General features: G+C 44.0%; 1 protein-coding gene across 2 annotated transcripts in view; it reads right to left on the reverse strand.

Moving 5' to 3' along the window:
* CDYL (chromodomain Y like) overlaps positions 1–25,197 on the reverse strand; it is a 128,895-nt gene extending 103,698 nt beyond the window's left edge. Inside the window, exon 1 of one of the 2 annotated variants that reach the window (XM_080924651.1) lies at positions 24,852–25,197. Coding sequence is in view for 1 of the 2 variants with exons in the window: in XM_080924650.1 (XP_080780776.1) it covers positions 24,852–24,875 (24 nt within the window). In the remaining variant the exon portion in view is untranslated. The remainder of the gene's footprint in view (positions 1–24,851) is intronic. The other variant, XM_080924650.1, reaches the window with a different exon arrangement.
* Between the last annotated feature and the right edge of the window lie 932 nt (positions 25,198–26,129).

Genomic DNA, 26,129 nt, shown 5'->3' on the forward strand with positions numbered 1-26,129 from the left:
AGGTCAGCGAGGAATGGAAAAGTCTACAATCTTCCCAAACATATGGAAAGTTCACAAAAACAGACCATATCCAAGTCCATGAAAACAAGTACCAATAGACCAACTCCACAGAACAGTTTTGGCTACTATAGAATTAAAAAAAAAAAAAAAAAAAAAAAGAAAGAAAGAAAGAAAGAAAGAAAAAGAGGAAAAAAAAAAAAAAAAAAACACCTCTCCAGTATCTATGTCTAAAATTAAGCCAAGTCTGAAGAAAGCACAATGAAGTAAAGAGGAGAGCCTGGGTAGCTCAAGGCCAGCCCAGGAAATACAAGGACACTGTCTAAACCGATTAACTAAATTTTTACGCTATACGGAGTAAATTCCTTTAAAAACACAACACAGAACAAAGTTGACTCAAAGAATAAAGTCTGCATAGCCTTATGTATTTTAAAACAGACAGATCTACAATCTAAAACCTAATCACAAAGAAATTCTCAGGTTTCACTAATGAGTTCTAATAGGCATCTACAAGAGAACCAAAACCAATGTTAACACAGCCAACTTCAGAATCCGGGAGAGAAGTCTGCCTTCCATGAAGGCAGTGCTCACACTGCTGTGGATCAAGGGAAGGACATTAGCAGCCTATATGCTCCTCACGGCACCGACACGCATTACAGGGAGGACCCCCCCCCCCCCCGCCCTGACCATGCACATTCCCAATAAAGGACCAGGTCTACTTAGAACTGCTGAGATGAAACAATTCCAGATCCAAGAAACAAACCTGACAAACCTCAGAGAAGCCAGAAGTTGTCTATGGCATTACGACTGACAAACTGTCAAGTGCAGATCTCTGTGGCGGCTGAGCGCAGAGCTGACTTCAGGATGGTCATTATTATGAAGCACAGCTTGTCTTAGTAGTTCTGTATCTCTACCACCTTCTGATTGGTCAAATAAAGATCTGAACAGCCAATAGCTGTGCTGCAGAGTTAAAGCTGAGATGGTCTCAGGTGGGAATCAGAGGCAAAGGGAGGTTGCCAGCTGGTCATGGATGAAGCAAGTACTAGGAGAAGACTAAGATGGACAAGAAATGGGCTACATGGCAGGATACAGGGCAGGCCAGTATTACCAAGTTGGAATGGTTGATATCTGCCCAGCTAGTGTCCAAAGCTTATAATAAATAATATAATGTCTCCATGTCCTCGTTTGGGATCTGGGACAGTTCCCAGGCAGATATGGTTACTGCAAACCCATAAACATATCTCCAGCTAAACAGTCACTAGTATTTTTCACAGTAAAGTTGCCAGTGGACATGCAATAGCAATAATCCACTACCTCTAATCCTCTCTAAAATAATTGGACCCTAAGTATAAACTCACATGTTCACAAAAATCTACCCTGAATAGTCAAAAAAACAGCACTACTTGCAATAAATAATAGAAACAACTCATATACACAACTGATGAAATGATAAAGTGTAAGAGGCATAATAAAAAGCATTAAATAATAAAGGTAAAAAGGCACTGAAGCATTCCACAACATGGCTGAACCCTGAAGACATTACACTAAGTGGAAGATGCTGGAGATGAAGGTCCAGGCATTGCATGGTTTTCCTTACAAGACTATCCAGGACAGACAAATCCACAGAGATAAAACACTCACTAGTGGCTGCCAAGGTTGGGGGAAGGGTGGAATACAGGGTTCCCTCAGAGAGTGACAATGTCCTGGGATTAAAGTGATGGTTATAAAACTTTGTGGAAAAATGACAAAATCAGTCAACTACATACTTTGAAAGGAACAATTCTGTTATTTAGGTTGTGTCTCATGAAAGAAAATGATGCAGTTCAAAAAATTAGCATACAAGGGAGAAAAGAGGTAGAGAACACAATAAACCTCAAATGTAGCATTGGAAAAGTTAATCTGATTCAACACTAAAGGTATCTTTAAAAAAAAAAGTCAAAGATGTAGCGCTAGCTTGGTGGTGCACACTCAGGACTCTCAGAGGCAGGAGGATCAGGTCAAGGTAATCCTCGGCTGCACAGCTAGTCTCAGGCAGCCAGGACAGAGACCCTGTCCCAGAACACCAAAAGCTCCAGAAAGATTTATCTTCACCTAGTCAGGGAGAAGTTAGAGATCGTGATGGAGAGCAATGAGTTATTTCCTGGCCATCCCTTCTGGGAAGAGGACAGATAAAGCTTACTAACTACACGCCCAACTGTTATGTTGGAGAGAATAAGAGAGGTGCTGTATACACATGCTAAGGTACAATGACATCTACTCAGATGCCAAAAGGGGTCACCTAAACCTGACCATCCTGGAGCGGAATGTAAAGAAAAATGAAGGCAACCACAGGGTCAGACATACAATCTTACCATCCAAAGCAAGTCTGTATCAAAATACAGAGTTGAGTAGGGAGCACCATCCAGTTACAACTAAGCACTGATGTAGGGTATTCACCTTCCGTGCACAGGGCTCTGGGTCAGGTTCCCAGTACTCAAAAAACAAAGAAAAACCCAAATAAAACAGAAAAATGATAACAAAAAAACAAGAACCATTTCAATAATGATTTCAAAACCCACGAAATTCAGAAATGCTGCATTCGTAAGAAGTAGATTATGGTCCATTTCCAGCAGGAAGTGTGCAGAGCTCGGCATGGAATGAGAATGGGGCCCCCTTCCCCAGCTAACAATGCTCGTCCTGGAATTCTGAGAGCTGGACAGCGGCCAGCGGTGTGACCGCACTATCCCGCCCCCTCCCCAAATAGGCATCTCAGGTCCCAGGAATTCCCAAGATAATGCTCTGCATCCAGATCCAACAGGACTGGGAATTTGGAGAGGGGTCCACATTAGAAGAGGGTGAAACATAAAACTCTCTAGTGTATGAGATTGGGAACTTTAGAACTACAGTCTGGGGCTATTGAGGTAGCTCAGGGGTTAAGCTGCTTCTGCAGAGGGCCTGGTTTCTACTCCCTGACCCCACATGGCGGCTCAGGTCTATCCGTAACCTCCAGTTCCAAGGTATCCAATGCCCTCTTCTGAAGCCTGAGGACATAAAATAAAGATAAATCTTGTGGGGGAAAATACCAGCCACTTTAACCTCTAGACCTTCTTTCCTGTAGAACCAAACACTAAAACTGTCTTGCCTTCACCACTGCCATCAGTCCAGAGTCTGTTTTACAGAACTGAGGGTAATTTCTTACGTTCATTTAAGGTTGATGTTTGTTAGCTGAATGTTGCTTGCAATTCTAAACAAAATGCAGGTAAGCAGGCATCCTTTCCTACCCATCTCTTCTGCTTTGTCTTGTGATCTCACGATGCTGCTCAGGCCCTTAGACTTCAGGCTCAAAAGACCTGCCTGAATCTCCCAGGTCCCTGGGATTATAGATATGTGCACACCCTTGCTTAAAGTCTTTTTTTAAATACAAAGAAAGAAAAAAAAATATGACCAGCAAATGCTGCCCGAAGCTGGTATAGCCACATAGAATGTGTTCCCAAAAGGCAAATTTGATTATATCTAAAGCATATGTTAGGGGCTGGAGAGATGGCTCAGCAGTTAAGAGCACTGACTGCTCTTCCAGAGGTCCTGAGTTCAAATCTCAGCAACCACATGGTGGCTCACAACCATCTGTAATGGGATCTGATGCCCTCCTCTGGCGTGTCTGAAGACAGCAACAGTGTATTCATACAAATAAATAAAAAGTCTTTAAAAAAAAGAAAGCCGCATGATTAAATATATTTAAAAAAATAAAGCATATGTACAACACACACATACATTCTCTCTCTCTCTCTCTCTCTCTCTCTCTCTCTCTCTCTCTCTCTCTCACTGATGGACAAATCTACCTTGAAAATATTAGCTCACCTGACTCAGTTCATTAAAATATTGGGCAAGAGAAAATGAAAGACAAATTATCTTAGTCAAAGGATATAGATCTAATGTGTATATTCTTGTTGCTATGACAAAATACCTGGTCAAAGCTGCATAAGAAAGCTACTGTTAACTGTGGGCAGCAGTCTGAAGAGATACAGTCTATCACAGAGGGAGCCATGCAGGCAGGCAAAAGGGTTCAGGCAACTGGTTACTGAATCCAGTTAAGAAGCAGAGAGGTACTCATCTGTGCTTGGCTGCCTTTTGCCTTTTTACCAGGCTGGGGATTCCAGCATATTGAATAGCGCTGTCCACTGAATGGCGGCCTTCCTACCTCACTTAACCCAATATAAAAACTCCTTCAGACTTGCTCAAATAATTGTTTAATAGGAAATTCTAGATACCAGCCAACACATAATCCACATCAACAACTTTAATATATGCCTATATAATAACTGAGCCCCGATCAAGACTATTTCCCAAATAAAATGCTTTACATGAGCACAAAGACCCTCCAGGAATAACTTTTAGAACAGACTGTTGTAATGCAAAGATGGCTTCACATAAGAAAACAGGATCCATTCACTACACAACTAAAATGCTCAGGGCTAGAAGAATCATTTCCAGAAATGTAGAAAATACCCTCTATAATTCAATTCATTAAACAATTCCAGATTAAAAGAGAATCTAGATTCCTCTAGTATGACAGAACCAGTCCCTTTCAGAACTAGAAACAAAGCTGGGATGCTTGCTACAACTTACATTAAATGCTGCCAATAGAAGAGGTAAACGTTCATAAACAAAAAAAAAGTATGTCTCAGCTTTAAGACAGTCTACACACATACATACATTATATAGACATAAACACACACATCTATACATTTCTATATCTATATACACAGACACATAGAGAGAAGAACCTGTAGATTTTCCAAGTGACATGGTAATTTAAAAGGTGAGCTAGACATAAGATAAAGCCCAAACACACTGGTAACAGCCATCTGCTCTCCCATCAACAAGAGCCACAAATCCCAGTTTCCAGGAATAAGGCTGTTCAAAACTATATTAAGAGCTTCAGCACAATGACTACAGAAAGAGCCCAGAAGGAAAGTCACACACGGCTCCAAGTCACCACCTGTCTTAATCTCTCCTGTGTGGTTCACTACTGACCACCACTACCCCCTGGACATAGGTTCCTCAAACTTTACACCCAAAAGCTAGCTCCTCATACTCCTCAAAGACCATCCTTCCCTGGGAATAATGCTGTCTGCTCTCTAAGCAGCACCCCCACCCTGTACGTAAGCAGCAAATCCATTCTACTTAACCAAACAAACCCAGAAATGACTTCCTTCCCTATCTCTCACCCCCTCACAAGGCTAACCCACACTCAGCTCCACGTCCTGCAAGACAGGCAGTAACTGCTCACAACCCACTAGTGTTTGCCACGTTCTCCTCGTCTGTACTACTGTACCAGCTTCCTGGTCTACAGAACCTTATAAAATCTACTGTCAGTTAATTCTTCTATGACTTACCATGGTATGCCACTAACATCAAGGTTCTCAACATGGGTATCTATAAGATCCTAAATGTGTTCCATTTACTCTAACCCTGCCTGTAATCTTCTCCCCATCCCACGACACACTGGCCCATGATGGCCTTGAACTCACAGATCCACTTGTGTCTGCCTCCCATGTATTAGGATTAAAGGTATTAAAGATATGTACTACCATACCCTGCTTGAAAGGATTTCTTAAAAAATAAAATTAAGGAAAAAAAATATGCTCCATATCTTTAATCCTAGAACACAAGAAGCAGAGGCAGGTCGAGCTCTATGAATTCATGTCCAGCCAGGTCTACATAGTTCCAAAACAGCCTGGGTGGGCTACAGAGTGAGGCTCTCCTAAAAGGGGGTGGAGGGGGACCCAAAACACAAAAAACATACGACAAAAGAGTTCGTGTAAAAACCTACAATTCACAATGGCATCGAAATTAATCCCAGCTCTCGGAGGCAAAGGGGAAAATGGATCTTTGACTTCAAGCCCAGCATGGTCTACACAGCTCAAGTCCCAGGCTAGCCAGGGCTGCTTTTAGGCCATAACCTATTTTACACATTGGCCCTTCTTTCTGCATTTATGACAGAAGTGTGGAATAACGCCCCACCCCTAGGCTGCACAGTGCTCAGTCCCCGGAGAGTGCACACGGGCTCACATCAATCCTTGCTCTCAGCAGGCATACACAGAGCCTTAACCACAAACCACAACCGAGTGAAGGAGGTGAGATTCTGCATTGCCGGTCAGTGTCAGCACACAGGGCATAGTGACTGAAGACAAATCACATTTCAAAGAGGCTGTGGACAGCAAAACACCTCCTTAGAACTCTCTCCTCTCGTACAGCAACCCGCAGACAGCCTTGAACACCCTCCCTCAGTAAGCCAGACCTTCCCTCCGTAAGCGAAAAGTGGATTTTGAAATGCACAAAAGTAACTAATAACTGTTGTGAGTGAGGCTAATTATACAAATTCAAAGAGGATTTCCCCGTGTCCCTAAGAGGAAGTATCACCAGACTCAAGTGTGCTGTTCTACATCTCTGAGCTCCTGGGCTTGTACACACTAAATATATGACCTATAGACTCATTCTACAACAATACCCCTCCTCTCGTTTTGTTTTGAAAAAAAAATGTTATGGGCTATAGAGATGTTTCAGTGTTAAAAGCACTTGCTGTTCCAACAGAGAACTTGGGACCAGTTTCCAATCACCCATTTAAGCCTCACAGAAACCTCTAACCAGTCCCAATGGTTCTGGCTTCTTCTTTTGGCTGCTACACCCACCTGCACACCCAGGTGAAAAAGGCACACATGTTAAAAAAAAAAAAACCCTCAAACCTTTAAAAATTAAATATCCATTTGTTTGTGTGTACATATTCTCATGTATGCATGTGCACGTGAAGGCCAGAAGGGAGCAGCAGATCACCTGAGGCTGGAACTGAAGGCAGCTGGAGTCACCCCACATGGGTGCACTCACTTGGATTCTCTAAAGAACAAGCACTCTGAATGGCTGGGCCATCACTCTGTAAATGACACTTTAGTGTTTATCCTGGACAAGCCCTCTGCACGTCTCCAAACACATGTTGCTTCAGTCCCTTAAAATCTCATAAAGGGCTGAACTAAAGTCTAAAAACAAAACAAAGCAACAATAAACAAGTAACCCCACACCACCAACAATGCACACTCTCACAGAACCAAAAACCACTGGAGAAGAGAATCAGTGGTTAGCATCACACAAACAGAAAGTTGAGGACCAGAGGCCATAAAGGTGGATATGGTGACTCATGTAATCCCAACCCTCAGAGGCCAGAGAGGTCATCTGCAGAGTTGGCAAGATGGTCTAGGCACATTACAAAGCTCTGGTTCAACTCAGAGACCATGCCTCAGTGTACTCACGTGGAGAGCAACTGAGAAACTGCCATCAACCTCAGGCCTCACCCACCCAAGCACACCACAGACCATGGCTTACACTTAAATTTTATTTAAAAGAAAGCTCCTGTTGATTCTCCTCAGACAAAATTTTTGATCAACTTGCCTGAACAAATCCAATCTCTGATTTGTTTTCTTGCATTCAATGATGCTTTAGGCCTCTTTTCTAGACATCTTAAATTTAAGTCAGTCAAAAACTGTTCTCCAAGCTAATTCAAGAGCGGATTTTCCTTACAGACTGCCTTCATATTGTATAAAGTTTATTAATTTTATACCCCATCATTAGTCATTTCTTTGTGTCCACACAAAAGATCTCCATGATGCAATGCACAGAAACCTCCTGGCTGTCTGTAAAATAACTGGGAATTAGCCAGGCCTTACTTGGCTTCCACAACAGCATTAGAAAATGTCTTACTCTAGTCAAGTCTGTTGTGTGCTTTACTTAAACACTCCCCACCCCCAGACATGGTCACACTGAAAGAAAAGGAAGATGGAGATAGGAATTAGGATTCTCAGACCCAGCAGGCAAAGAACCCTGGTGACCAGCATGGCAGCCTAAGTTTGATTCCACGAACCCACGTGGTAGGAGAGGCCAAGTCTCACATTCTGGTCTCCAGAAGTGCACAATGGCCTCAATGGCATGAGTGTGTGTGTACAAGCACTTTTATTCTCTCTCCCTCAAAAGAAACACAAAATGTTAGGGGATGAAGTAGAGGTTAAGGTACATCCTACTTTTCTAGAGGCCCTGCGATGAGCTAATAGTACCCACGTCTAGTGGGTCACAACCACCTGTAACTCTAGAGCCAGGAATCAATAGCCTCTTCTGGCCTCCATGGGCACCATGTACATATGTGTACACACACACACACACACACACACACACACACACACACACACACACACACACACACTCTTTTTCCTAAAGGACTAAAAAAACTATCATCTGTCGACTTATGCCGTTTAGGAAATCCTTGAGTCTCTGATGTTCTCCAAGAAAAACAAGCTATTTTATGTCATAAAGTGTGAGTATGCATCTTAGAGGACAATAGCACCTCAGACATAACAACAGCAAAAACAACCACAGAGGGAACCCCATCCTGGACTCTATACAGCACTCTGTAAAAGCACTAAAGATGTAAATATGAAGCTGTGGTTATAAGTTGAAAATTGGCAACCAACATATCATTACTGTTCCCATTAAAAGATTTCATCATTATGGCAGAGGCAGGCAGATTTCTGTGTGTTCCAGGCCAACCAGAACCACATAATGAGATCCAAAAATTTCATTAGAAGCTGTGAACCTGTAGCTTGAGAAGCTAAAACACTGCAAACAGTAGTTCAAGGCCAGCCTGGGCTGCAAAACAAGACATGGTTTCTTTAAACATTTCATTATTTCAAAAACACACTTCAGGTAAACCTCCCAATATCACCTTTAACAAACAGGATGCTTATCAAAAGTGTAAAAGCTTCTTGCTATCATATAACCAAAATAGATCACTAGGGAGAAAAATCAACTTCCCATGTATTTATTACACTTCACAGACACTGTGGATGTCCACAGGGAATAAAGACCTGAATGGGTCTGGGGATGTAATATGGTGAAGCAACAAACTCTTGGGGTGGGTCCCCAGTACCATCCAGGCCTGGTGGTGAAGAAAATGACCAAAATATATTGTATGGTTTAGGGTTAAAATAAAAGAATTACACGGTCTTTCTTGGCTAGCTCACATGTTCTGTTCAGCCTGGACTATGTGAGATCCTGCCTCCCCTAAAACCTAACTCAGCGTCCTGCAACTATGTGCTGTGGGAGCAGGAAACTGGTTTTCCATTGAGGACAATGAACCTTTAGGAAAGTGGGATTTAGTTTGGAAGTAGCTTGTTTTAGATTAGTGGTTCTCAACCTGTGGGTGGTGACCTCTTTGGGGTCATGTATCAGATAACTTGTGAAATATTTACATTACAGTTCATAACGGTAGCGAAATTAGTTATGAAGTAACATGAAAATAGTTGGTCACCACAACATGAGGAACTTCATTAACGGGCCACGGCATTAGGAAGGTTGAAAACCCTGCTCTAGACAGATGGAAGAATTATGTTGTTCACCTGATGGTGTTCATAAAAAAAAACAGTACAGAGCCGTTCTTAACAGTAGAACATGGAAAGGAACAGGGCTAAAGAAACAGTATGTGAGTAAAAAGAGAGAGGGGGAAGTCAGCACAGTCTTCTCTCCATTCACTCCCATCCCTCGCCCTGACCAGAGACAGACACTGTGTTTCCTGCAAAGCTATGGGACACATGCTGTGTGAGAGTTTATTAATTTTCTACCTTATCATTCATCTTGCCACTAATGCATTAAAAAAAAACTTTCAAAATACCCAGCCCTTTGTAGCCCACGCTCAACAAAGTTTAAGACTCAAGAGGCTGCTACAATCTCTGCTGCCTTCTCTCTAGAGTACCATGCTGATGTTAGGGTGCCAGGGGATGATCAGAGACCTTTGGGAACAACTGGACTCCAAGCTGAGCCTCAGCAGCAGATTCTTGGTATACCAGTCCTCTAAAACTCATGAAGCATCCAGACCTCTTTTCTTCCTAAACAGATCAGTTTATATAGCCCAAGCTAGCTAGATCCTGCCTCTAGCTCCAGTATGCTCTGATTAAAAAAGCTAGGGAGTTCTAAAAGGACTCTTAAGGGTCTTTGGGTTCAATAACCAAATTGTCCTCTGGTTTTAGGAGAAATGTTCAAAGGGAAATGCTGGCCAGAAGCAGGAAAAAAGCTGGCTCCAAGCCAAGTGGGAACACGGATTGTCTGTCTCCTGCCCTGTCCACCTTCTTGGCAATAATTAAGTATACCCCTCCCCTTCCAAAGAGCTTCTAGATCTAATCAGTGCCTCTCAACTTTCCTAACAATAGTTCCTCAGGCTGTGGTGACCACAACCATAAAATCATTTCATGGCTATGTCACAACTGTTAAGGTTGCTACAGTTATGAAACATAATATAAATATCTGATATACATGTATCTGAATATGACCCCCGTGGGGGGGGTCACAACCCACAGGTTGAGAACCACTGATCTAACTGAAGCTCTCCCACTGGGCTATCCCTGGAACAAAGAATAATGCAGAAGAAACATCCAGAGACTGTGGGAGCAGCAGCTCCAGCTACTGGGCAAGAGAGACTTTGGCTCATCACACATTACAAAAGGCCACCATCAGCCAAAAAGGGCAAATCAGCTTGACCCTGGACCCCTGAAGAGCAGAGCTAATAACTGGCAAGGCAGGGAAGGTTTCTGTCAACACAGAAATGAGGACCAAATTCAGATGTAACCTCCTGTGTCTGAGTGGAGGACAGCAGTCCTGGTGCCCAGAAAAAGAACAAGTATTTCCATCCTACCTTACTTCCCGCCTATCACCCAGAGTAGGAACAGGAGCTGAGGAACACAGAGAGGCGGTCCAATCTTCTGCTTTATCAGAGAGTACACAAGGGTTTCTTGGGCCACCTTCAGGACAAACATGTTTGTCCCAATGATTCCTTTAAATGTGAGTACTTTACTCTAGTAGTGGGCAAGAGTCTTGCCCCACTACTAATAGAGCTTCTCAGTTCACACACACACACCCCACTGCAGCAGAATAAGCCACAGAAGCCTCAAGATACACTCCCAGGCTTCACCTTCCTCTTTAGTGATTCTGAAACATGTTAGAACTGTTCCCTACCACCATGCTGGTACCATTGTGCTCTTCCTTCCTGGGGACTTCCTTCTCACAATGGGAGAGTGTCCCTACAGCTACCCAACTCTGAAGGTTAACGTCTGAATCCCTCCTACCAATATGAGAACATACAAAATGGTCCAGTTGCTAAAAGTGCTCGCCACATAAGCATGGCAAACCTGGGCTTGAACCCTGGAACCAGTGTCAAAGTGGAAGTGACATAGAAGAAATTCACATCAATTCTAACACTGAAGGAGAAAGAGAACAGACTCCACCAAGTTGTCCTCTGACCTTTGTACCGACACCATAGCAAGTGCACACATCACCCACCCACACAATTTAAAAAACTAACTGCAACCCAGGTAGTGATGGTGTGTACATCTTTAATCCCAGCACAAGTGAGGCAGACAGATCTGAGTTTGAAGCCTGTTTGATATACAGAGTGAGTTCCAGGACAACCAGGACTACACAGGGCTTTGTTTAGTTTCAAAAAAGCAAGGCAGACAGACAGACAGACAGGCAGGCTGGCAGGAGCGGGGAGAGAGAGGGAGGGAGAGAAATGTATTCTGTGACATTTTAAATCTCATTCTGCATAACCACTACAAATCTGAAGCTACTTAGAAAGGAACTGACAGATATGTATCTATCCATTTAACCAAAACCTACTCAGAAGGTATGCATGAGTAGAACCTAGTGACATGCTAATTCTGAAGATCTTACTTAGATAGATAGGTGAGTGGTAGAAAATAACAAAAAAGAGAGCAAAACTCTACACCATCGTGAACAGCATGATATAATCCCAAAGACGCCTGCAGGTGTGCATCAGCCCCTATACAACGTATCCCAACTGTATACACTACCCGCCATTAGTCACCTGATAGCCATCTGGGCTGTAAAACTATCACAGTTACCACAGGGCTCACAGTTAAGGAACTCCTATTTTATCTAATGGCCCCAGAGATTAGGAATGAAGATGAGTCAAATAGAGATAAAAAATACTCCTTCAAGTGAAACCGTACAGGCATTCTGAGAGGGTGCAGAAGCCAGCAGGGAGCACACAGCCATAAAACTCACTAGAGAGTATTGCTTACTCTCTCACATGCCTAATGTATAAATTAAGACAACCCAGGTATGTATGGATGCATCTCAGCTTCCCATTCCTGCAGCAATGCCCAAGAGAATCGTTATGGAATTAAGACTTCCTTTCAGCACACAGCTGATGAGCTTCAGGCTGTGCAGGAAGCAATGATGAAAGGGGCTGGGAGGCAAGAGGACTCAGGTTCTCATTCCTGTGAAGGACCTGTTCCACACTGACCTAAAGACCTCCCCAATCATATGCTAATGAACTACACACACACACACACACACACACAGCAGGAGACCATGGGTTCCACAGAGCCACTAACATGGCTCATCTTCCTGGGACATTTCAAAATGTCTCACAGCAACCCTTCTGAGGTCTAGGGAGTACAGAGTTCTAGTAGAACATAAAAAGTTAACAGGTGAGGCTAGCTAAAGCCATTCAAGCTCCATCTCAGTTTCCTAGAATGTTCTCGTTTCACTGATGTTAGAATAAATGGCAAGAGTGAAAACTGTACAACACAGAATAAACAGGACTTTAACTTTACCACCTACCTGCCAAAGTTCTGAAAAATGTAGGCAGTTCATTCCAACACAACCTTTGCATAAACACACCTCACACTTTCTCCAGGGCTCATGACCCATAAAACTATTATCCCAACACCCAAAAGTCCCACTACTTCAAGTCACATACATTGGCAGACCCGTGCTCCTGCGCTTTTAGATCATGCTACGGAAGCCAGTGAAGCCCAAGAATGCCATGGCTAATATTAACTTAAGCAGTCCCCGTGGAGTCCCAGAATTGAACAATGCACATGAGATATGTCACTATTTTTACAAAGAACAGAGGAGGGTGTCCCCTAGTTCTCTCAGGTGCTGAATAGCTGAACTCTTGAGATTAGTTACAGAGTAAGTTAGGAAATTCTCCAGTGTGTATCTACCTGATGCCGTAAAGTTCTAGCAGTAAATTACTGACAAAAAGAAAGGTACATTTTAACTAAACAATGTCCATAACCTGCAATCAACACACTGGGCTTTTCAAAAAAGGTGGGAAAGTATCATCTTCTAGAAAACTGAATTCAGCAGGAACAATTTACAGATGGAAATCATACACGGAGGAAGGCACTCTGCAGAAACTGGGGCTGACTTCATACTTGATACTGTGTTGGGAAAAAGCATCCCTTCCCACACATCATGTTCACAAATGAAAACATAAAATACATTTTAAAGAGTTTTACATTTTTATGTGTGCCTGGGTTTGTGTTTGTGTGTGTGTATACACATACACTACATGTATGCAGAGACTCATAAAAGCCAGAAGAGTACACTGGATCACCTGGAGTTTTATGGGCATCTGTGAGCTACTGGATCCAAGTGCTAGCAACTGAACCCAGTTCCTATGGAAAAGCAGGAAGTTCCCTCAGCTGCTGAGCCATCTCCCGCCCCATATTTCATTTTAACAACAGCAATGCAGTATGTCTTTCTAGAAGACATCTTTCCTCCCCTCAAATAATTTATGCAAACTTCATGTTCTAGTTTACCTCCAAAATACAGGCTGTAAGACTTCCCAAACCAGAAAGCCAATGCACTGGTTTCAAACTTTGATCACTAGTAACATCGTAACAATTGACGGTCTACTACATTCATGTTCCCAGACACATTTAAGGATTCAAGAACACATAAATGTATCCAACCAGTCAGGAAAAAAATTCATAAAACACACCTGGGACAGAAGGTGTGAAACAAAATGACCCCATGCTTCAAGGAAGTTCTTTGTTTCAAGGTCAATGAAGCTAGGAAGGTTGGATGGAGACAGAAGCCAGGCTGGCAAACTCAGAGTAAGCAAGCCTCCGCTAAAGAAAAGTTAGAGAAGACACAGGCACAACATAAATTAGGCAAGGGAAACTAACTATATCTACAGTTCCAGTTTACACTTCGTGTTTCAATACCATCAGGTAAATGCAGTGTTGGTTCAAACTGTCCACCTCATTATGGTGCCCACAAGTTCTAAATCAAAGGGAGCTTCTTCTGATGCAGGAACCACAGCAGATGACAGTTCTGAGAGTTCTGAGAACCTCATACAGATAAGTACATCTTTAATACAATGTAATTCTTCAGGCTTTACTGGGCTTGCAGGAAGCAAGGAAAACCTCAGGCACACCTCCAATTCCAATCTCGGAGAGTGAGTAAACCATAAAAATAGATCAACACCCATGGCAGCTAATACTGATCCAAACTGGCAGGATCTAGAATCAACAAGAAGACACCCTCTGAGCCCATCTGCCCGGGAGTTTCTAGATTGGGTTAGTTGAAGAGAAAGGACCTGCAGGTTGGTACACTATTCCTTGTGCTGGGCTTTTGGGTGAACAAAAGGGAGAAACCCAACTGGCCACCAGTGCCCATGCCTCGCTACGTCTGTAGACACGAGGTGACAGCTGCCTCACTCTTGTGAGTGAGCCGGCTGCCACTACACCATGATAAAATGAATCCCTTACTAGACTATGTGCCAAAAGAAGGCCTTCGGTAAGATACCACCACCAGGCATTTGTCACAGCAAGGAGTAAAACTTACTGCAACACCAGAGACAGAAGAAATGGTGAGGTGAAGGAAGACAACACTTGTTCAGAATATTTAATAGCAGCAAACACTGTCAAAATATTAAATGGGTGAATTAAGTAAGCACACAGCTTCTTAGAACTATCCCACTCACAACCCGTTCATCCCAAGAAACTCTTAACTCTGGGTACACAGATACGGAAAATGGATAGGAAAATCAGTAAATCCTAATTTAAAACAGTTACTTGATCAACATATAATTTTACCATTTATAAAAGATAAGAGCAAATTTTTGCACTGTTTTACTACATAAAGAATGACACTTTGGTTGAATATTTGATGCTGCAGGACAAAGCATCCTCAATGTCTGTCAGAGTTAAGTGATCACTGATTGTTTAACTTCACCTACAAACATTGTACAAGCTGAGAGAAGAATGTCGAGCTATTTCAGAAAGTGTTGGAAGCTCTGTCCTAATCCCTAGCAAAATTTAATATTTTTATGAAACTCAAGTTAACAATTTAAAATTTTAAAATCAAATATTCTAACATATACACTCCAAGGACATACTAATTTGATATTTATATGCCAAAGAATGAGAAAACTATTAAGTCTTTCTTTTCCATAATTAAGCCATTATGCTTCTTAAAGATCAGAAAATCTGTATGCATAATACAAACACTGGATGTCACTGCAATAATCCATGACATACAGGTCTCATATCTGAGCCACAGTGTGTCAGGCAGCAAGAGCTAGCTAGCATTGTGTGGTAAGAGCATTCACTGCAATGTGCAACTGTTATATATTCAGAACAGACTGTAGCTCCAGCGAGGTCACCCACAGCAACACAGGTATGCACCTAGCAACACCCTATGTTTATATGCAATTGTTTTTTATTCTTGCATTCAAAAGCCCTGTACCATTCCCAATTTTTTTCAGCACACTCCACATTCAGGTATGTGACCCACTGAACTTGGATTACCAAAGTAAACTCGGGTCAAATGAACTAGAATCTGGGGTTAAGGAGATACAAGGTTATCACACAAAAAGAAAACAAACAACAACAACCAGGGAAGTTTAAAAATTAAACACAATCAAGGAGATGGAAATGAGAGGCTAATCAATCATGAGACACTAAGACTCAACAGAAATAGAATCGCAGGACAGTAGACGGAGTGTGTCGGTGCACACCAGCACTGCGTAGGGTTAAAGGCAAAAGGTTGCCAGTCTAAAGAGAGCAAGACTTTCAACAAAGGAAGGAGAGGAATGGGTATGGGTAAGAAGAAACAATATTTGGAAACAGAGTAAGACAATAATAGATAAGACACAAACTCCCAAAAGCAGTGTAAGATATACCAAGATATTTGCAATAAAAGTGTTATACAACATACAATGTAGCAAAACTACAGAACACCAAAGTTAAAAAAGGATCTCTAAGGCAATCAGGAGACTGGTTTCCTATGACAAAGCTTGGTCCCAATAGATACAGACGAGCTCCTCAAGAATGATGAAAAAGTAGATGGTGGAATCCTATCTTATAAATGCTGCAAAAAAAAAAAAAAAAACCCAACCCGCTTTATAAGAAAGAGAAAAAGAACCAATGAACTGGCTTTCTTCTAAATCACTGCTACCACCCCAACCCCCATCCCCAGGGCTCAGGGGCCAGAACATGGCCAAATAGAGAGTAAAAAGAAATGATGAAAAGGTTTAGAACCAGAGTGAACCCATGTCCTCTGGTCATAACAAGACAGATGCACTCAACTCAAGACCTGCACAAGAACATGCCAATCAATCTTCTGGCTTAGAGTACCCAGAGGTTCACCAGGCCCCATGCACAGTTGAAGAGTTATGAACAGCTGATGATTTCAGCACAAGGGATAGTCTAGTTTTCTTTAAGGGTGTTGCTCCTGATGGGCCAACTATGTATGCTCCAGTGGGTGGCCTTATACCATGAAAGTGTATATATATTCATTTTGGGGGGGGGATTGAAATAAAACAGTAGAGGAATGGGTAAAAAAGTTGGGAGTCGGGGGAGGAATGGGGGAAGTGAATGTGTACAAGACATTGTATGAAATTCTTTAAAAATTAATAAAATAGGGCTGGAGAGATGGCTCAGTGGTTAAGAGCACTGACTGCTCTTTCAGAGGTCCTGAGTTAAATTCCCAGCAACCACATGGTGGCTCACAAACATCTGTAATGTGATCTGATGTCTTCTTCTGGTGTGTCTGAGGACAGCTACAGTGTACTTATATATAATAAATAAACATATCTTTTAAAAATTAATAAAATACTATACTAAGATGTATGTTGTTAATAGCTAAGAATAATCTCATATAACTACGGTATGCTTATTGTAAACACAATGGTAACTGTAAAGCAAAACATATAAAATTAATATTAAGAAGATACGTGTCTAGTTTGCTTTCTATTGCTCTGATAAAGACCATTAACAAAAGCAACTTGGAGGGCCCAGAACTTGGGCAGAAACTGACCTAACAGCTTTCTCCTTGAGGACTATCCTTCATAATACAAGAGTCGTGCAAACTTCCACAGGAGGGAAGCAACTAACAATACTAGCTCTGCTCTCTATGAACAGAAACAATCAACATAATCCCTAACTACATTCTAAATATTTGACCTTATACACAAAATAAGTGAGGTGCTCACCCTTCATCAAGGAATCTTCTTTTTGCAACAGCCGGAGACAATACAGAAAACAATAACCAGTCAAAATACAGAGGTATGGAGCCCAGTCCTAAACCTAAGGCTCGGCAATGGGGTGGGGATGGGTTGGGAGTGGAGGGTACTGTGAGAGACCGAGAATCAAGGAATTTACGCTAGGACTGTGTCTTCTAGAAATGTCATAAAGTCTCATCAACATGATTTCCTACACATGAGCTGAACAGGGACAACGCACATGCTAAGAAAGTCAGGGAAGCTCATGATGCACCTACCTGCCCGACACAGAAAACAAAGCAACTAAGGAAAGTGGAGAGAAATAGCCTTTCCTGCATGTCTCTACTGCCTCAACAAAAAGCACTATGACCAACATGCAAGGTGGGGAGGACAGGGTTTATTTAGCTGACACTTCTAGATCATAATCTATCACTGGAAGAAGTCAGGACAGGCACTCAAACAGGAACGGAACCTGGCGGCAGGAGCTGATGCAGAGGCTATGGGGGGGTGCTACTTACTGACTCATTTCCCATGGCTTGCTCAATCTGCTGTTTTATAGAATGCAGGACCACCCACAATGGGCTGGGCCCTCCTCCATTGATCACTTACAGAGAAAATGTCTTACAGCTGGATCTCATGAAGGCATTTCCTCAACTGAGGCTTTTTCCTCTGACTCTAGCTTGTGTCAAGTTGACACAAAACCAGGCAGAATCCTAGGGAAGGATTATCCAATAACAATGTCAGCCCTAAAAATAAAAGTAACAGTATACAGACTGAGCAGGCTGGAATTTTTGTATTTAGGAATATATATATATATATATATATATATATATATATATATATATATATATATGCATGTAACATCAGTTTTTTAAAACAGAGGTCATGTATTTGAAATAAAGTAAGGACAGGTATATGGAAGAGTTTAGAGGAAGGAAAGGGAATAGATAAATATTTCAAAAATTAAAAAAAATTTAAAATAGTTTACATAATAAAAAAAGAACTTAGAGAGGAAATTTAGTTCATCTTATAGTATCCAGTCACTCGTAAAAGGAAGTCAGGGCAGGAACCTGGAGGCAGGAACTGAAGCAGAGAGGCCATGGAGGAGTGCTGCTTACTGGCTTGCTCCCCATGGCTTGCTCAATTTGCTTTCTTATACCACTTAGGACCACCAGCCCAGAAGCAGCACTGCTCCCACATCAATCACTGCAGAGAAAGCCCTGCAGACTTCCTACAGACAATCTGATGGAGGCATTTTCCCAACTGAGGCTCCTCTACCCAGAAAAATCTAGCTTCTAGCTTGTGTCAAGCTGACTAAAAACTAAACAGGACAATATGGAAGATCAGAGCAGAAACAAATAAAATAGAAACTGGGGATGGGGGGAATGGAGAGATTTTTAAAATCCCTATTAACAAACCTTTAGCTGAACAAACAAAAAAAAAAAAAGGTTAAAAAAAAAAAAAACAGAAATACACGGCTAATAAGACTTATGAACTATACACTAATCAAGTGGATAACCTAAGAGAAAACAAATTTAAAGGCCCATACGCAATCAAGACTGAATGCTATAAAGAAACAGAAAATCTAAACAAACCAGTGGTGAGTAAGGAGACTAAGCAATGAAATGTCTCCCATAAAAGCTAATACTGCCACAACTTAGTTCTTCCAAACACAAAAACAAAAGCACAAGTAAAGAACACTACAACTCATTCCCTGACCAACAATAGGTGCAACAATACTCAACAAAATACTAGCACACCCAATTCAATGGAACATAAGACAATCTCAGCATACAGTGTGACTCATGCTAGGATGCAAGGATGGCTGAACCACAAATACATCACATGAACAGAATAGAGAAACGGAAGCTACATGACCATTCCAACAGATGCCGAAAAAGCACTCGGTAAAGTATTATTCCTCTGGGAGAAAGACCCACATAAGTCAGGTACTAGTGACCCAATAAAGGGTATCTATGACAAGAATATGGATAGCATCGTATTCAACAGGTAAAAGTCACATACTCTTCCTCTAACATCTGGAGCAAGACACTTACTCTCAGATCACTTCTATTCAACATACCAAATTTGCTAGACAGAGCAGAAGAAACAAAGACATCCAGATTAAAAAGAAATGCAGCTGTCTGTGTTTGCATACAATACCATTTCACACAGAAAACCCCAAAGATTCCACCAAAAATCTTTTGTATACAAAGGCAACATATAAAAGCCAACAGTATTTCTACAGTTAACTAAGTATCTGAAAAACCAACTGTCATCACATTTGCAAGAGCTATAGTAAAACAACATGAAACCTTAGCTCCATCAGCAGTTTGTAGTTCATTGTTGGGGCACCAGTCTATCATGCACAAGACTGTCTATCATAGATCCTAGCACCAGATGCACACACAGAAGTAGGTGGTTGCAAAACATTGATGAAAGACACAAATAAATGTAAAGATATACCATGTTCATGGATTAGGATCAATAATTCAGTTAAAATGCCATAATGCAAACAGTGATTTGAAAATAAACGGGATTCTCATCAAATTTCCAATGACATTCTTCCTTACAAAATCGGGATAAATTCTAAAACTCATACGTAAAAAGAAAAGTATTCCCAAATAGCCAAAGTGATTTTGAACTAGAACAACAAACCTAAAGGCTTCACACGGACTTCAAAATAGACTACAACATTACAAACAGAAGTGCACAGTCTGGCACAAAACAGACTCACAGACCAACCAAACATGATGGGAAGCCTAGAAACAAACCCAAGCATTTATAGACAAATGATTTTTTAACCCTGCCAACAAAGGAGCCAAGACCAAAGGACAGTTTCTTTAACAAATGGTGCAGAAAAAAACTTGTGGTCACATGCAGGGGGGTCTGTGAAGGCAATCCCTTTTCTCATATACAAAATACCAATTCACAAGGATAAAAGACTTAAACGATGAAACTACTAAAAGAAATAAAATGGGGAGCCACGAAGTCACTGTTCTAGGCAATGACTGAGAGACTGAAAGCAAAGCCAGGATTGCACAAAAATCACAAGACAGACAGACTACAGAATGAAAGAAAGAAACACTTGGAAACTTACATCTTCTAAGTTAATAACGAAAATACATAAAGTATCCAACAGCATGGCAACAACAGGCTAAAGATCTGAGTAAACACTTCTTAGAAGACACATGACTGGCAAACAGATACATCCAAAATACTCAACATCAACAGTGAGGAAAATACAAAGCAAAACCCCAATCCAGACCAGCCAAAGGACTCGGTGAATAAATACACTGTTACACAGCACAGTGACATGGATGCAGTTCCTGGAACCAAGAGGATCAATGCCACCAAGTTGTTCTCTGACCTCCACACACACATCCTCACACACAATCATCAATTCTTAAAGGTTACAGCCAAGTGCCTTCTGTTGGAATGACTATGAAAAACACAAAAGATCACCAATAATAAAGGGGCAGAGACAAAGGAGCTCTGCACAATGGTGGTGGGGATGCGTACAGTACAAGCACTGTGGTCAAACTCTACTCAGGGGCCTCAAGAAAGGAGAATAGGATCTTCCAGGCCATTCAAAGGAAATAAAGCCACGATGCTGAAGAGGTGTCTACACCCTGTGTTTACTGCAGCAGTGTTCACATCCCACATATGGAGTGAACTTGAGCTCATCAAAGAAAGTATAAAGAGAGACATAGCAGAATGCCATCCACTCCACCAGTAAAAAGAAATGGAAGTCATTATGCTGAAATAAGCCAAGGACAGGCAGACTGACCGGCCGGCCAGGAACTTAGCCTAGTCCCATAAGAGCTCGGATCAGAGTACAGGTTAGCTGAGGGAGAACGGGCTGGGGTGATGTTGGTACAGTGAAACACAAGGATCAAGTCTACTGTACAGCAATGGTGACTGTGGAATGAGGGGAAACTGTGTTACTGAAAATGTTCAACATGTACTGTTTTCATCACAAGAAATAACTGCGAGGCACTATGTCAACGATTGCCACATTCAGGGGATTGCACAGCGCACACAAAAACATCAACACATGAGGTTGTCCATGATAAACATACAACTGTATAACAATTTTTAAAATGCAATTTTTTAAAACCTTAACACAAAATGTTTGGTCTTTCTAAAAATTATTTATTTCTGTGTTATGTGCATTGGTGTTTTTGTCTTTGTATATGTCTTTGTATGAGGGCGAGGGTGTCAGATCCCCGGACCTGATATTACAGACAGTTGTGAGCTGTCATAGGGGTACTGGGAATTGAACTCTGGTCCTCTCGAAGAGCAGCTAGTGCTTTTAACTGCTGAGCTAGCTCTCCAGCCCTGATGTTTGGGTCTTTTACAAAACCTATATACTTTATGTTTAATTAAAAACAGGCTTTGGGCCAGCAAGATGGCTCATCAGAAGGCAAGCCCAAGTTCTACATCAGGAATCTTTAACTGTTAGAAGAGAAGAGACTCCAGAGTTGCTCTCTAACTTCCACACGTGTACCACAAAGTGTGATTACACACGAGCTACCTACACACAAATATGAGTTCACTCAGCCCTAGCTGCTGGAGACACAGGGATTAAGTCTATTCTATCCTTCAACTAACACGCTCTTCGGATTCCGGAAGACTGATGTTCTACCCTTTCGCAGACTGTTCCCTTGTTTTTCATTCACATGACGTAGTACCAATAGTCCCCTAGTCACACGAAGGATCTCCTACTATACACAGGTTCCAGGCCAAGTGTTACAAACATAAGTGAGAAAGCGTGGCACACTAGGACCACCAGTACCACTCATGAAAACCCACCTCCCATCCAGGCAGGTACCTCAGTCTTTTCAGTGCTCTGGATGTGTAGAGCCTCAGGCCAAACACAGAGCATTTCAGTTTAGGGACAACCAGAAAAAAACATGACAAAACGATTTTCCCTTGACCTAGCCACTGAAGCACATGGTGTTCTGCCCGGCCAGACAGATCACAGAGTTCATCTACAGTTGGGTGTCACTCCCACTGCACAAATAAGGTCTCCATGAGGAAACGCTGGATCGTTTTAAACAAAAATAACATCGGTTATGGAACAGGACTGAGTACTTCTTTCTATGTGCTTGCCGTAGGGTGTGCTTTATGTATTTCCTCATATAAGCCTCATAGATCTCTAAGTGAAGCACAGATCCCAGCTCCACAGGCAAGGAAGTAGCTCCCAAGGTTAATTTACTCAACCTGACAGTTGGACTTCAGTAACAACGTATTTGACTCCAGATCTCTTGGCCATTATGCAAAACTTCCAAACATCACCTTTCTTTCCCCTCTTTTTTACAGGCTCAGTGTTTGTGCGGAGGGTCCATGTGACATCTGTAGGAGCTAACTCTCTCCTTTCACCATGAGGGAGGATGCTGACCAAACTCTGCTAAGTGGAGCTTTGGTGGGAAGAGCCTCCCTTCACCTGCTAACCCCTCTCACTGGCCATTTGTTTAGGACACAGGCTCACTATGCAACCCAGAATGGCCCAAATTCCTGATCCTCCTGCCTCAGCCTCCTGTAACCTCAACATTGACTTTTCTGTTGTCCTTTTTTTGGCTTTTTTCAGACAGAGTTTCTTCGTGTGTAGTCTTGGCTGTTCTGGAACTAGCTCTGTAGACCAGGCTGACCTCGAACTCACAACTGCGCCTCCCAAGTGCTGTGCCACTACCCCTTCAACACCAACTTTTTAATTGTAACTCAGACACGATGTTTCCACCAAAAGAAAACATTAGAAGCCTAAACTATACTAACCAGAGTACACCTACAATGGCCTTCATTACTTCACGCATATCTCCATATTACCTTTTCCCTCAAACAAACTAAGGAAAAACCCAGACTCAAAACTGCCAGTGTCCAGTGCACCATTTATTTGCAATGTGGTTATCTGTCCCCCATGAGCAGCTTCTGGAGAGCACCGCCTATCACATGCCTCTGCCTCTCCTTATGAACCCTCCCTCCATACCACAGACACTCAAAAACACCCTGCATGAACACAAACTCGATCTAAAACGTCGTTTATTTATAAGTGACTTCTGTCAGGAAAATGGTGAGTAGAAAACAGGAAGCTATGGGATAAGTAGAAAGTAACTTGACTAATGCTTGTGTTATCTCCTTGACCCTACGAAGGATACAACTTATGTATAATGTGTACTTCTCCCCAAATGCCAAACGGGAATACTTAGAATCCCCCAAAAAGCTCAACAATGAACACACGAGAGTAAGCCACCAAAGAATGATCTAATGTGACAAGTAAGTCCCCCACCTTGGTCACTCAGTACTTTCTGTACTTTCCACCACTTGGTGAGTAAGACATCTTGCCTGCATCCTAGCCTCTCCTGTGCTGGCCCCCATCAAGACACCTCCATTCCTGGGAGCAAAGCTTCTTGGGAGGGGAGTTTCCTCTTCATATCCCCCAGTGACCTAAGAGAGTGTCTTGAATACAGTAGGGCACTGCTAATGTGTAAAATGGTTGAAAGGGGGAGGCAATTTTCAATGATAGGTACAAATAAAGGGCATGCAACAACCTTCCCTTTGGTCTACAGAAGGTTACTTCCTTCAAAGCACTTGTAAACATTTGGTTTTTTTAAAGCAACAAAAACAAATCAAAAAGTTGCTACAAGCCTCTCATTGTTGCCAACAAAGCTTCAGTCTCAGCCGAAAGTAGTAATAAGCTCGGGAGGCGGCACCCCTTGAAAGGCTCACATAAGGCTGTAGTTACAGATGCACATTTCAATCCCTAAACATCCAAGTTGCTAAAGGCATCATAAAGGTGAGTCTGGGTAGAATCCGGAAAGTTTTAAGTCTCTTAAAAAGATGAATTTATAAATAAGTGAAATCAGAGAACCTCGTATTCCAGAGGCACAGCTTCTACCCTTCTGCACTCCCAGGAAGTCTACTTTGAAATATGTCAAGGAGTTATGTGGAGACATTCAGAATACGTCCAAGATCCCGACCGATAACTCTCAAACTTGAAGTTAAAGCTGGCAGACCTATCACCCATAACTCATCGTCTCGACTCTTAGAACCCTTTCCTACTCGCAAGGCTGCGACGACAGCGCATCGGCGTTTAAGTTCAATTTCCTGGCTCCGGCCACAATGCTAACCTAATTAAAGCATGTGGTCAACGTTCAGCATTTTCGGTGCGATATTTTGCATCCCTCTGGCTAGTACCCAAGTGGAGACAGCCGCACGGGCCCCCCGTGCGACGACACCCTGTCCACCAGGCTCGACCAAACGGGCAGGAAAAGCACCCCCGCGCCGCCCACGGACCCTGCCGCGCTCAGGCACGGGCTCCCCTCGCCAGCAGCACTTTGGGCTGAGTCTGAGCAAGTCGCTCGTGTCAGCGCCACTTCCCCCCGGCCCGGCAACTCCGGCGCCCCCGCCCGTCGGCCCCTCCGGCTGCCGCTCGCTCCGGGGGCTGGCGCACGCTTTCCCGTCCAGCAAACCGGGCACGGAGGCCCGGGGGCCGGGGGCGCCGCCGGGGGGAGGGGAGTACCTCGTACAGCTCCTCGGAGGCCATGGTGGGCGGCGCAGGGGCGCGGCGGGGTCGGGGCGCGGCACCCGGCGGCAGACACTTTGTTCCAGTTGGGTCCCTGCGTGGCCTGCGCTTCCTGCTCCGCGGCCGGCGCCGGGCGCAGTGCACGGACCAGCTTCTCGCTCCGGTCGGCCGGTGCGGGCCGGCGGCAGCGGGGTTGTGCGCAGGAGCAGCTGCGCAACGCGCCCTGGGCGCCCGCGCTCAGTGCCCGGCGGGCCGGCTGAGGCTCAGGCGCGGGCTCATTGCGCCCGCCAGGGGCCGGACGGGCTGGGGCGGGCGCGGCGGCGGTGCGGGCTGTGCGGCGGGATCCGTGGCTCCCGGTCTCCGGTGTAGTGCAAAAAGCTTCCTACTTGCGACCGAAAAACCTGCCCTGGCTACTGAGCATGCCCAGTGCTGCCGCCCGGCCCGGCGGAGCAGTGCTCCCGCGCTCCGGGTTTTCGGGCCGCCCTCGCGGGAGGGGTGGGAGGCGGCGGGGCGGGGCGGCCGAGGGGAGCACGGACTCCGTTCCGGGCCTGGGCGCGGGCGGCGGGCTGCAGGGAGCAAGCCGGCAGGAAGGGGAGGAGTCGGGTGGGGTGGGCGGGACCGCATAAGATGGTGGGCGGAGTCAGTGGGTGTGGGCGGGGCTCCGAGTTGCCCAAGTCCCGCTCCCCGGGGTCCGTGTGGCCACGGCACCGCCCACTGGCCCTGCCTGGACGTGGGCGCTGGTTGCCCAGTAGAGGGCGGGACCGGGCGGCGCTTGAGGGTCGCGGAGAAGGGTGACTGTGCCCTCTGGGGCAGGTAACCCGACTCGAAGTTGAGTAAGGGACCTGGCCGGAAGATGGGCTCGCGACTGAAGTCGCGACCCGACGGCAGCAGCAGTTCTGTTAGCGCCTGTGACCGGGACAGCGCAGCAGATGCTTCCGTGGTCCCGCAGCGGGCATCGGCCGGGGACGGCGCCAGCCATCTAAGGGCCAGCGGCGTGGCCAGGTGGAGTCTCCCGCCCTGCCACGTGCCCGCCGCCCCCGCGGCCATAGCCAAGACCCGGAGCCGGGACCGCGCGCCCCGCCGCGTGTCACCAGTTGGGCCTCCTACCGGGGTGGGATCTGGGCACAGGGGAGGGCGGCGCGAGGGCGCGGCCGTCTCGCTCTGCCCGCGGCTTCCCTACGCCAGGCCTCGGGTTCCTCCTAAGTGTCTACCCCGCCCCCCTTAAGAGGAGCGGAGAGAAGTCTTCCGAATGTGGAGTCTAGGAGGTCTGCGTTC

The sequence above is a fragment of the Micromys minutus genome (assembly GCF_963924665.1).
Source record: "Micromys minutus genome assembly, chromosome: 1".
NCBI classification, from domain to species: Eukaryota; Metazoa; Chordata; class Mammalia; order Rodentia; family Muridae; genus Micromys; species Micromys minutus.